The following is a 13,701-nucleotide window of genomic DNA, read 5'->3' on the forward strand; positions in this document are numbered from 1 at the left end:
AAACAATGACATGTCATGATATTCCTATTTCAGGAGCCAAACAGATCGTAAATGTTCACCATGCATACTTCGTTATCTAGAGAGACTGTGAGAATAATATAATATCTTACCAGGAATTTCTCAGATAGGTTCCCCTTGAGCAAAATGATAAAACCAAGTGAAAGTTTAACCTCTAACCAGAGGTATTAGGAGAAAAATATTATCTCTGGAAGTGAAAGCTCTATAAAGAGGCTTCAAAAAGTTAATAGAAAATCAGAACTAAAAGATAATAAAATTTTTCCATGAACTTTTCCAAGACTCTTCATACAATTTCAGAATGGATTACTAAGGACTCTTTAAAATCTATCATTCTGAATATAGGGTCATTACATGCATTCTTGTCTGAGCCATGTGCATGGCATGATGACCTCTTAAGGTCCCTTGATGTGATGATCTTATGGTTCATGGTTGAAAGGCTATTCAGACATATTTCTATTTATAAGACTCTTAATTTTGGTCTCGGAACCAGGACACAGGTAATTCAATATTAACATTACTAAGACGAGTGCCTCACCTGTTGCATTTGCTGTTGGAGTCTCTGTCGCTGTGCTAGATCGAGAACCAGAGTCTGAGGAACTTTATCATTCGTGGGCTTAACCCTCTCCACTTCTTGCTGAGGTTTGGCTGCAGATTTCTTCAACTTCAATTGTTCAAGTAGCTCCTTTACAGTCCGATGTTGCTCATTCAGCAAATTGGCCAGTGGTTCCTCAAACCTAATCCAAAAGGGGAATGCATTTGAACATTTCCCATGGACCACCACACACTCACTGCCGGCTAATGACGGGCAAAGATGGCTACGATAATTTTCATCTGCAAATCTCCAAATTCCACTTCAGTCAACAGATGAACTCTTAGCCTTATTCAAATTTTTTCCTGAAGTTAATACTCAAGGTGATTTTAACCCCTTCCACCCCCATTCTTCTATAATCACTCCTATAAATGGAATACAAACAGAGGACATTAAAGAAAAATCTAGAAACAGAGAATTATCTGGCTAACAAAAAGCCAACACTAGTGGGAACGTATTCTTACATTACACTGTTGCAGTAACCGAGCGTAACGTGAAGAGCTCCATCTGTTTGAAGGTGCCCCGCTTCTCCTCTGCCCTCTCCTGGTCTCCCCCAAAAGACCTTGACTCTTTCAAGATGTCTCCAAACCCTGCCTGCCCCAGTGAGCCAGAAATGTACTCTTAAAAGACCTTGAATTAGCGCCTGCAGCTGTGCGGTTCCCCTTAACCCCATTACTCTGACAACCTGCTATGACAACCCTCCCCTTAAGCAAATCCCTTATTTTGAACTATAAAAAGTTTGGAATGTCTTTGTTCTAGATCAGGGTTTCCAGGAGCTAGCCTACTCTCAGTCCAGCTATTTAATAAAGACTTTAACTATAACAAAGTGGTGTGGGTAATCTTGCCTGTTTACAACATTTGGAGGTGCCAGTGAGACCCCTATACTGCCCACCGGCCAACGAGCCTGCTCGACCAGAGGGCTTTTCTAGCGGGGCTCCGCCCTGATGATGTCCAGGGCCCCAGGCACCCCTCGCTGAGCCTTCCTCACAGGCCTGTCCTGATCTGATGCTCTCTGTTAAGTCTGTCTGTTTTCAGCTCACCCTGCATGCGAGGGACATTATTCTGACGAGAATCCCCTTGGCTTTGATCAGTGTCCACCCTCAGTATGGAGTAAACCTTGCCCTGGTCGGATTTCAGTAACTGTTTATATTTTCTCTTCTTCGGAAGGGAATTAATGGCTGACATTCAGGAAACTTGTGTAAATGTGTTTGTAACTTGTTATCATCTGTGTCTGATTAAAGCACCTGAATGGTTTCACTTTTGTGGAACTCCTCTACTGTCTGTTTGTATTGTACTGAGGGGATTAAAAATCAGCTCTTATACTTTACCTTTTAGAGTTCCTGTTTCCTCTGCCTTGCAATCTGTAGTCCATGATCTGCTTAGCTCTCAGGCTGATAGCTACTGCCCCTAAGGAGTGGACTCCTCTCCAAAAGGTCTCTCTTGCCTTGCTTTAGTTTTTTTGGGTCACACGCCTTTTGGCTGTTTAGTGTCTCTTGACTCTCTGTGTAAGGGCTTTCTGGTTCCTCTTGCAACCCGCAACCCCTTTGTGGAGTGGGGAATTCTCTGTGGTGGCCCCTGGCCCTGCCTGTTTTCTGTGGCTTTTTGGAACCTTTCCAAAAGCCGCCTGCCTTGCCTGATTCTGTCTGCTGTGGCCCCAGCCCTTGCTCTGCTCCCCTGCCATTGTCTCACTCCGTTCCCAGACTCTGACTCCCAGCTCTGGGTTCGGCTGCTCTGTTTAAGCCTACCCCCCCCTATTGACTGTGGAGTCAAGTTCTCCTCCAGCTGCCTCCATGCTCCTGTGAGAACAAGCAGCCAGCACTACTGTTGCTCGTGTTTAAGACGTTGTCACAGGTAGCCCAGGTCATCCTAGTATTAATAGTTTGCCCTTGCTGAGTCCCCCCTCCCTAGTTAAAACCTGGCTTGCCTCCTCTGCAAAAACACAAGTTCTTTTGTCTCAAACTTGTTGCAGTTTCTAGTCATTACTGAAAATCTCCCTCCCTCCCTTGTCTCCTTCAGCTACCTCTCCCCCGGCTTCTTCAAACCCTGCCAGACTGGATGCCCGCCTTGCTCAGCAAGGCCCCCAAAAGCCAGAGTTCCCCTGATCCCAGACGTTCCTCTCGTTCCCCTGCACCCAGTCCTTTCGCTGCTAGAAGCTGGCCCTCCTGGTAATCTATCAAGTGGCCCTTTGCCCGTAGGTGGTCCCTGTTCTGTCTCAGACCTGTGTAACTGAAAAGTCCAGCCGCCGCCACACACCCCCGTTTCTTCTGAGGAACCCCGGGTCTCAGCCTCCCTCACTGAGCCCTCCCTGCCTCTAGAGGTGGGTGGAAAGCAGTTTCATCTGTGGACCCCTTGAAGATAAAGCTTTAGCAAAATAGGCTTGGTCAGCCCATTAAACTTGCTTAGTGTTTGTTTATGCATACCAGCTCATTCCCGTTTTTTGTTTTTTTCACCTTAACCTCTTTTAAAACAGGACTTCAAGTTAAAAACCCATCATGGACCCTGAACAGATATGTGTAATTCTTTTGATAATGTTAAAACTCAAAATGTGATCCTACAGCTTTTTCTTTTGGGCCCATGAACACTCCGACCCAGCACTCCCAGCTGACACACATGTAGTTATTATATCTAATTCAAGATGTAATAACTGGGTTCCTGTGCCCTTTTTAAAGTTGCGTAAACACAAATGCCTGAAAATATAAAAGCAACTCCACTCTGCCTGGAAAAAAGCACCCTCTTCTCCCTGTTCTCTAGGCTGCTCCAACCCATTTTCCTCAGTGTTACCAAGCCTGCAGCAGCTCTCTGGTTTCCCAGACGAACCTGAGAGCTTCATTTGTAAAGTCAGGATAAAGCCCTGGAATGCTGTCTGCTAGTAGAGTATTAGACCCTGCCTTTTCCAGGATGCACTCTTCCTCAGCTCGGTGATTTACACATTGTTCCAAGTGTATGCTCATAGAGGCCCTGAAGGCTTAAAATGGATCGTTTCTCTGAAGGCAGGTTATGTGCTGCCCTGGGGAAACGTGTGTTTTTATGCCAACCACTCAGGAGTAATAGAAAACTCTGCAAAAAGTAAGAGACCGATTAGACCAGAGCAAAAGAAACAGAATCACAGGAACCCTGGTACCACAGATTATTCAATTAAAGCAGTGGTTCTCCATCTTCTTCATGCCGCGACCCTTTCATACAGGTCCTCATGTTGTGGTGACCCCCAACCATAACATTATTTTCGTTGCTACTTCATAGCTGTCATTTTGCTACTGTTATGAATCATCATGTAAATATCTGATATTTAGGATATATTTTCACTGTTACAAATTGAACATAATGATAGCATAGTGATGAATCCCAAAAGTATGTAATTCTATATTGTGAAATATTTATTTCTAATGAAAAATAAATGAAATGTTGTCTTGAAGCATGGGTAACAGTCTTCACGCCGGGTACTTGTATGTGAGCGGACCGCCTGGAGATGGATAGAGGAACGGTGTCTCAGTTCCTAAGACCATCAGAAATACCTGTTTTACTTTAGTAGGCCCCTATGAAAGGGTAGTTAAACCCCCCCCAAAGGGGTCGCGACCCACAGGTTGAGAACCACTGAATTAAAGCCTTTGTTAGCTCCTTATTAACTGGCATTGCCGGCCCATTAGCTTAAATACTCTTAGCACTGCTTAGAGGTTCTTGTATCATAAATAGTTTTGTAAACTTTATCCAAAAATGCATCCAAGAAGTCCGCCTCATGGTGCTCAAGGAGAGTACAACTCTTTAGCCTACGAGGAAACTGAGTCAATGGTTTTACTCCCTAACTAAAAGGAGTTTAGTAACCTAGCTCAACATGAGGAACTCCATCTTGTTTCAAACTGCCAGCTAGACCCCCTTCTCCTCTTCTCTCTCCTGGGTCTCCCAACAAGACCTTGGCTCTTTCAAGATGTCTCCAAACCCTGCTGCCCAGTGAGCCAGAAATGTACACTATCTTGTAAGACCTTGAATTAGCACCTGCAGCTGTGCTATCCCCCTCTAACCTGCCAACCTGATAAGAACGACAGCTAGAATATCCCTCCCCTTGAGCAAGCCCCCTATTTCGAACTATAAAACGTTTGGAATTTCTTTGTGCTAGATCAAGGTTTCAGGGCACTAACCTACTCTCGGTCCAGCTATTTAATAAAGGATTTAATTATTAATAAAGTGGTATAGTTAATCTCACCCATTTAAAACCGATACCCACACTAACCTGGGGCTTGCTCTTAACTACGATACAGACTCTTCTGAAAGTAAAGCATGTGTTTAATTTTCCTGTAACTCCTATCCCAGGTCTCGTTTCTTCCTTCTCTATGTACAGTTAGGCTGCCCTTGAGTCCCTTTCTTACAAAGTCAAAGACTTCCCAGCATGAAACAGAAGGGTGTACACTAAAAGACATGGTAATGTTGATGACCAGAAGAACGGAGGAAACTAGTTCCAAGAAAATATTTTCTGTGAACCTCTCCTCTAAATGTCCTATTCCTACCCTTCTCGTCTGACTCTGACTAGGGTCAGTGGTCAAACACTTTTACTACCCTATGAAGTCAGGACAGGACTGCTCAAGTAGCTCTCACCTATAAAAACTTACAAAAAGCCGTTTTCCAGAAATGACCTATTTGTAGTAAACAGTTAAATGACAAGAACTTTTTTCAATAGCTGCTGGGGATGAAGATTATGTTTTAACATATTTACTTCAAGTTTCGGCACATATATGCTAAAAACCTAAAAAAAAACACTGTCCTCTTTATAACTTACTAAGAACCCAAAACTCTCGATTATCTGACCTGTCAGAGGAAAAGTGCAGAAACGATGGAAAGTAGCCAATACAAACAATGCCCGCACCTGATTTTAAGTATGAATTGGATAGTAAGTAAAGGCAGAGATGATTAACTTTCTTCCATAGTATTATTACTATTTTTTTAAATTATGGTTTTGGGAAAGTTTACAGAATAAACTTCTATTCCACAAGTTATACTTATCTTTTTTTTTTAATCGTTTTATCACAATCCATACATACATCCATTGTGTAAAGCGCATTTGTACATTCATTGCCCTCGTCATTCTCAAAACATTTGCTCTCCGTACTTATCTTTTTTCATGACATCAGTTGTAATCACCTTAATGTAACGACACTTTCCACTTCCTCTCTGGGATCCCTGTTTCCATTTGCTTACCCTTCCTGCCCCTGCCTTGTCTTCTGAACTCTGTTTTCGGACAAATGCTACCCTTTTGGTCTACAGTTCACTATTCTAAGGAGCACATTCCTCTTGGAGATTACTGTTCACTGTCATTTGGCTGAGAGGCGATCCCCGGGAGTGGATTCAGTTGCAGGTTTGAAAGGAGTCTATAGGCCATAATCTCGGAGCTTCCACCAGTCTATCAGACCAAGAAAACTGGGCTTCCTTAGAATTTTGTTAGACATTTTCCTCCTCATCTATCTAGGACTTCTAGAGGATGCTTTGTTTACTCAAAAACCAGACCCGGTTTGTATCATGAACAAGAGAAACAGCAGCAGCCAAACATGTCAACGGAACACCAATGCAATGAATGTCAAGAAACAGGATTGTTGAAATTGTGGAATCAAAGCAAATTATGAAAAATGCCATGTAATCATCAAATTTAAAAAATCTATACAGAGTTGATTAATAGAACTGAAATTTTTATAGAGATTAAATCCCAGTGATAGCACATCCCCAAGAGTAATGGATCCATTTTGCATACCAGAATTTTGTTCTATGAAGCATGACTTGAAATACATGGGTCAACTAATTACTATGTAGAAATCTTGACATCTTTGGGATAGTGGTTTTGGGGTATTTTTGGTAATGGAATGTGACTAATACTTCTGGTTTTTTACACACTTGCTAGTATACTTTGTCTTTTTAAACTGAATTTCAAGTTCCCTGAGTGGATCTAACGGGAATGCTGTTAGTTAAAAACACAAGATTTATAGTGGATATGGGTCTGTTAGCTTTATTTTACTCCATGGGGATACAAATTGCACCCTGACTGACAGATGTAGCCATCCATGTAACGATAACACGCAGCTACAAATAATGGATAACAATCAATTAAAGTGCCTCTACTTTCTTTCTTCTTTTTTTAGCTGCTGCTGCTGCAAAAGGAAGCATTATTGTTTCCGTTTGGTCCACAGCTTGGGAGACGGGCTCCCAGGTAGTGGCGATGTGGCCAGCTGAAGGGGCAGGGTCCAGTAGAGGGCTAAGGCCAGCAGGGGAAGGTATCCTCTAGAGGAGTTTCAGCTCCCCATCCAGGAAGTGGTTCTCCAAAAGTCACAGAGATGGGGGTCTGTGTGAGTAGCCCCCACAGCATGCAGGTTCAGAAGGGCCTGGTTGAGCCTATACTTTATGAATAAGGCAACAGGAGTACCAGATTTATATGAAAATAACATATATTTCAGGCTCCAAAACATTACTGTGCTCAGTTCATGGTTTGCTCAGTTAGTGCCTAGGTAAGTGACAAACTTTCAATAACCCTTACCAGATGGCAATGGCAAGCAAGGTGAACGAAAGGGACATATTGTATATTACAATGTAGAGAAATGACTGTGGCTGGCCACAACATTTTGTACACCTCTCCAGCACCACTCACCTGGAGAAGTTCCCATGGATACCAGCTACTGTTTTATCTCCCTTCCCAAACAGATACAGCTTGGTCTGTAGCTGCACTGCCCCATAACAAGGAGACTCATGCATTTGGCACCCAGTTTCCCACAGCGCTTTATAGATACAACACAAAAACTACTACTTGGGGGTGGGAAACTGTTACTGCAAGTTCATTTATTGTAAATCTCAGAGTCAATGTCCAGCCTACCGTAGGACTTGAGGTGTATTAAAGTCAGGCCGAGACTCAGCCACACGCTCCTTCTCCTCAGGACCGTGATCTTCAACTTTGGGGAACCCCGTCTCACCTTGGAACTGAGGGTAAAGGAGAGACGGTTTCCTGGAGAGGACACTTGGGAAAGTCACTCCAGTGTTGAGAAAAGACAGTGAAGGCGACAGGTTACAGGCATCCGGAAAGAAACACGAGCAACCCAGGGACCTTAGACCCACATTCGGAATGATCAGTATGCCAGGGGAGAAAAATCACTCAGGCAGCCAATTGTAACGGGAAGGACTGCGCATGAATACCTCGAAGCATTCACTTTATTAAACAAAAATAGCTTTCAAGAGACATATTTACCAAAAAGTGAACTCCTTGTGCTCAGAATAGTCTGAAACAAGCTTGCCTTCTTTAAGGACACACCAAATAATATTTAGGGAGATTGTCCAAAAGTTTACAAGGGAAATTTTACAAAGAATAACCTACATGTGGCATTAAGAGTTTACTTCTGCTCTATTCTTTCTTGGGTTCACTGAAAGGTCAGTCAGACACCCCATTGTGGGGAGGGTCCCCAAAGTCCAAGGGCAGAGCTTGCTGGAAATTCCATTTACCACCCAGAGTAATCAGTACTCACAGTGTCGAACAGCTCTTCCATCAGCCCGTTCACTTCCTTTTCTGTAAGAAACCCAAATAGTGCATTACTGGCACAAATTGGCTCCATTTTGCAGTAAGAGAGAATTCCATGAAAACAATGTTAAGTTATCTAACGAAACCCTTGTACCTATCATTCATTCATTCAAAAACATTTTGAACACCAACTATGTCTCAGACTCTAGTCTAGGTGCTTGAGTGAATGAAACAAGTATTTCTACTCTGGTGAAACATGAACACTAACAGTGAATCACTATAGGCACAGTTAAGCTAAAATTTAACATTTCCACTTGTTATCCCTTTTGACCATATTTAATTTGTTCTAGTTTCCATCATATTTCCCTCTCACTCGGACTGAGGTCTTCCTGTGTTTTTTGTTGTGATTTGTTTTCTTGGGGACCATATCTTCTTTATTTTATATCTAAGATAGGTAAATCTATAGAGACAGTAACTAGACTGTTCCCTGGGGCTTTGACAGGGGAGGTTAGCATAATGGAGAGCTGATAATAGTGGATACAAGATGAAGAAAATGTTCTAAAATTGATTGTGGTGATGACTGCACAACTCTTTAATACTAAATTGTACGGTATGTGAATTATAAGTCAATAAAACTGTTTTTTAAACTATGATCTAGATGACTTTAGAAATTAGATAAATTCATAGTTGGCTGGCCCATGGAATACTTAATGGTGTGAACAGAACAGTCTCTAGCAATGTGCCATATACCCTGACTTAGTATCACAATGACTGGAAGATCTGGAAAACACATTTATTAAATATGTGCATAACACAAGATTGGAAAGCATGAGCTAGTCCAATGGATGCCAAGATTCAACATTCTGGGTTTTCTGAAACCCAATGGATTGAACATAATGGGAATACATGTAAAGTTCTACATTTAGGGTTTTTGTTTGTTTGTTTGTAAATTTTAAGCTTCTTAAAGCACAGAGAAAAAGTGGTATAGCTAAAAAAAAAAAAAGATCACTTGGAAAAAAGTCTCAAAGCTTGCTTGATCTGAAGTTCAAAATGATACCAACTACTCCAAAAGAGTGTGCATTCCACGAAGGTGCATGTGGCACTGAACTAGCGTGGCACCTCAGACAAGTCTAATCAACTGAAAATCCTTCTAAAGAAGGCAGGCAACTGGGACTCTATATTAGGAATGGAAAATAGAGGAAGTTCTGGCAATTTCTTATAAAATAAACTTATGCCTATTCTATACACAAACAATTCCTCTCCTACTTTACCCAAGAGAAATAAAACATGTCCACACAAAAAGGCATGAACAAGAATGCTCGGAGAAGCTTTCTGATTGCCAGAAATTTGAAGAAGCTCAACATCTATTAACTTGGGAATATGAAGGTCTTCAAAGAGTTCAAAGGATAATTATCTTTTAATTCCATTTTCACACAAACTTTGTGAAGCCCTTGTAAATAAACAGACTGATACATTCATAATGGGACACTATTCTACAGTGAAAAGGAGCACACTACTATGGATAACCTCAAGAACCACTGTGTTTAAAACATACAGATACAGTGTTCAGTGAAAAAGTCTTACCAAAAAACAACACATGAAACATGATTACATTTTTATCAAAATTTTCTACAACAGCAAATGTAATCTGTGATTAAAAAAAAAATGAAAACAATGTTTGCTGCTCCAGAAGCAAATAAGAGGTGGGAATCAGAGGGCGGACTGACTTGGAAGGAGCATGAAAAAAATTTCTGGGGTGCTATCTATATCCTGATATACGTTTGGGTTATACACTTGTCAAAACTTGTCAAATGGTTAGCTTAGGATTTGTGTATTGCATTATCTATTACAAAAACACACCAAAACCCCCCAAACGCACTGCCATCGACTCGCAGTGGTCCCACAGGACAGGGTGGAGCTGCCCATGCGTTTCCGAGACTGTACACCTTACAGGAGCAGAAAGCCCCTCTGGCTCCCTCAGAGTGGCTGTGGGTTTCAAATCACTGCCCTGGTGCTCAGCAGCCCATCACGGCACAGGGCTGCAGTATAACACAAAGATAACCTAAAACCTGGTAACACAAGAGGGCAGAGGTAGAATCCCACGAACTCTAAGACTAGGAAGAAAGCCATCCTAGTCAAATTGACTAATATTGCCAGCACAGTGCTAAACACACTATAGCAATAAACATTACTAAGCCTCTGCCCTTGGCAGTCTAAATCAGGAGTAGGAAGAGATAGGAGGCATGACTTAAAACATAGTAATTATGTGACCAATGAATATTAACAATAAGGACATATATAAAGTGATATGGGAATATCTACCAAAATAATGATTCTAAATAAGGAAGACCTATCCACCAAATTACATGTACAGGGATGAGGAACAGACAACAAAAAAGGAAGGCAAGTATTCTAGGAGGACTGAACTGACATGAGGTCTCTTGCTTTTTTGTCTCAAGAAAGAAATGCTCCCCTCAGAAGAATGCACTACAGAGGACAGCACTGAAGCTGCAGCTCAGGGAGAGGGGCGCATCTGATCAGAGCAGACAGGAGTAAATGAACAGGGAAGGAGAGAGAATGGAGCATATCTTGACCCACCAAACCTCAAGGACTATATTCCTGCTCAGAGAACCTAATGCACAGAGAGCATCATAGGGCTGGCCCCACCATGAGACAAGACGTCCCTCACTGACCCATATTGCTACAGGGAGCAACCCTGGAGGCACAGTGCAGGAATTGTGCCCGATTTGACCCCACCACACAGGGGCAAACCACTAAGCCCCCGGGGAATACCATAAATAGACTTTGGGGTCAGGGCGTGGCACCCTATCAGACTCCACCAGAAACAACTCCTAAAGGTCAACAAACAGAATTGGAAAATAATAATAATAATTTAAAAAATAAATAAAGAGTATCTATTTATTGGGGGGAAAAAAGACTTGGAACTATTTATAGGTTTTTCTTTTTTTGTCCTTGGTTTGTTGTTTGGTTTTCTTTTGTTCTGCCTTGTTTTTATGCTTATTATTGTCTCTGTATATCTATCTAGATAAGTGGAGTAAACAATCCAGAGGAGAAAACAATGGGACCTACTGTTGGGGTGGGGGGACACAGGAGGGAGGGGGGCAAGGAAGTGGTGTTAACAAACCCAGGGAGAAGGGAACAAGTGACCTAAACTCGATGGCAAGGAGTGCATAGGAGGCCTGGTAGGGCTTTATCAGGGCAATGTAACCGAGAGGAATTACTGAAATCGGAATTAAGGCTGAACATGATAGTGAGACAAGAGGAAAGTAAATGGAAATAGAGGAAAGAACTTGGACACAAAGGGCATTTATAGAGGTCTAAATAAAGGCATGTACTTATGTAAATATATTTACATATATATAATGATAGGGAAAGAGATCTATGTACATATATTTATATGCTAAGTATCAAGTACTAAGTATTAAGCCTCTTCTCAAATACTCCCTCAACACAAGAACACTTTGTTCTAATAACCTGGCATTCCGTGATACTCACCTTCCCCACACGATCTCTGAAGACAAAATGCATAACAAATATGGTGAAGAAAGCTGATGGTGCCTGGCTATCAAAATTATAGTGTCTGGGATCATAAAGGCTAGAAGATAAACAAGCGTTCATCTAGCTTAGAAGCAACAAAGTCCACATGGAAGAAGCACACTAGTCTGTGTGATCATGAGGAGTCGATGGGATCAGCTATCAGGCATCAAAGACCCAGAACACAAAATCCTATCAATGTGAATGAGGGGGATGGAGAGTGGAGACCCAAAGCCCATCTGTAGGCAAGTGGACATCCCCTGATAGAAGGGTCACAGGAAGAGAGGAGAGTCAGGGGGATGGTGGGGGGAGAAAGGGAGAACTGATCACAATGATCTACATATAACCCCTTCCCTGGTAGATGGACAACAGAAAAATGGGTGAAGGGAGATAAATTATCAAGGGTTCGTGAGGGAGGGAGAGTGGGGGAGGGAGGGGAAAAAATAAGGAGCTGTTACCAAGGGCTCAAGTAGAAAGAAAATGTTTCGAAAATGATGATGGCAACATTTGTACAAACGTGCTTGACACAATATATGTATGGATGGATTGTTCTGTATGGATTGTTATAAGAGCTGTAAAAAAACCCAATAAAATGATTTTTTTTTTAATCTATTCATCCTTTAAAACTAAGCTAATAGCTCATCTTACTAATTTTTCCTCTAACTCCTCCCACCTACTCTAATATCATTCATTAATTACATCCTTTCAGATCACTAGTATATCTTATACATAGCCTACCATAGCATGTCTCACTTTATATTAGAGCTTTATCTTCTATATATTCCTAGTGCTGAGTTCCTACAGAAAGAGGCCATGTCCTGTTCATCCTAGTACGCTAAGTGCAATGCCTGTCCAACAGCAGAGAATACAGGACTACAGGATAACAAAGAAATGACTGGTAAGTGGACCCTGAGCTGCTTCATTCAAGTGTGATCCCTGTTTCAGGATTGGTCTTTCCGATCTTCCCCATTTTTCCTTGGCACTGCCTACAGCATCGTGGCTGCCCGCAGGTCCCCGATGAAGCCCAAAATTGACCCAAAAAGGTCACCCACCACCAGACCACTATGTGCAAATTAAGCAGAACTTGTAGGAAGAGGCATTGATAAACAAGCTGTAAGGAAGCGTTATGGGTCAGATCTTGATGCTCAATACAAGAAATTCATGCACATACTGCCCAATGGCTTCAGCATGTTCCTGGTTCAGCGTGACAAGGATCTGGAAGTGCTGCTAATGGGTAACAAGTCTTACTGTGCAGAGATTATTCACAACATCATCTCCCCAAATCACAAAGCCAGTGTGGAAAGAGTAGTTCAGTTCATCATTCATCAATCCCAATGCCAGGCTGCACAGCAAAGAAAATAAGCAGACAGCCATTTGCAAGTTTTATTTGTGCTAAATAAAACCATAAAAAGTGGGTGTCTTTCATTAAGGGGGGTGAAAGAATTTGCCTTCCCACCCCAGGTAGTATGTATACTGAGTTTAAAATCTGTAACTTAACAAGGGATGTTCTGATTCCCGATATCTGGAATAGAAAGACAAATTCTCAGCAGGAGGTCAAGACAAAAAGAAGCAGTTTGAAGCCTTGCTAACAGGCTTCCGGGATGTTGCTGTAACTGGTTAGGTGCAGTTGAGTCAGTTACAACTCTAGCCGCCCTCTGTACAACAGAACAAACCATGGCCGGGCCGGGTCCCGAGCCATCCTCACAACTATTCTTAGGTTTGAACCCATTGTTGCTGCTACTTGTCTGTCCGTTTTTCACACTATGGTGACTTGTACCATGTTGCTGTGATGCTGGAAGCTATGTCACTGGTATTTTGATACCAGCAAGGGCACCCAATGTGAACAAGTTTTATCAGAGTTTCTAGACTAAGAGTAGACAACAAAGAAGCAACAGGCTGTTGTTCACTTTGGACAATTACCCACTGAAAACCAGTTTCCTGGTATGATTGATCTACATTTAACAAATTATTGAACTAAATAAGATAAAGGAAATTTAAATGTCTTAACTTATGTGGGCTGAAAATTTTACTCCTTAAGCCCTACAATGTAAAAAAATGT

The 13,701-nt window shown here is 41.9% G+C and overlaps 1 protein-coding gene across 4 annotated transcripts in view; it reads right to left on the bottom strand.

The window, feature by feature from the left end:
- The window catches only part of GON4L (gon-4 like), an 89,608-nt gene that overhangs the window by 24,724 nt on the left and 51,183 nt on the right, over positions 1–13,701 (bottom strand). For all 4 annotated transcript variants that reach the window (XM_045298331.1, XM_045298330.1, XM_045298329.1 and 1 more), the window contains 3 exons: positions 8,095–8,135; positions 7,452–7,555; positions 554–752 (listed from right to left, as the gene is read on the bottom strand). In XM_045298331.1, the coding sequence (XP_045154266.1) occupies positions 554–752; positions 7,452–7,555; positions 8,095–8,135 (344 nt within the window). The remainder of the gene's footprint in view (positions 1–553; positions 753–7,451; positions 7,556–8,094; positions 8,136–13,701) is intronic.

Source organism: Echinops telfairi, unplaced genomic scaffold (assembly GCF_000313985.2).
Source record: "Echinops telfairi isolate 266 unplaced genomic scaffold, ASM31398v2 ScPeMD7_7425;HRSCAF=8463, whole genome shotgun sequence".
Classification (NCBI taxonomy): domain Eukaryota; kingdom Metazoa; phylum Chordata; class Mammalia; order Afrosoricida; family Tenrecidae; genus Echinops; species Echinops telfairi.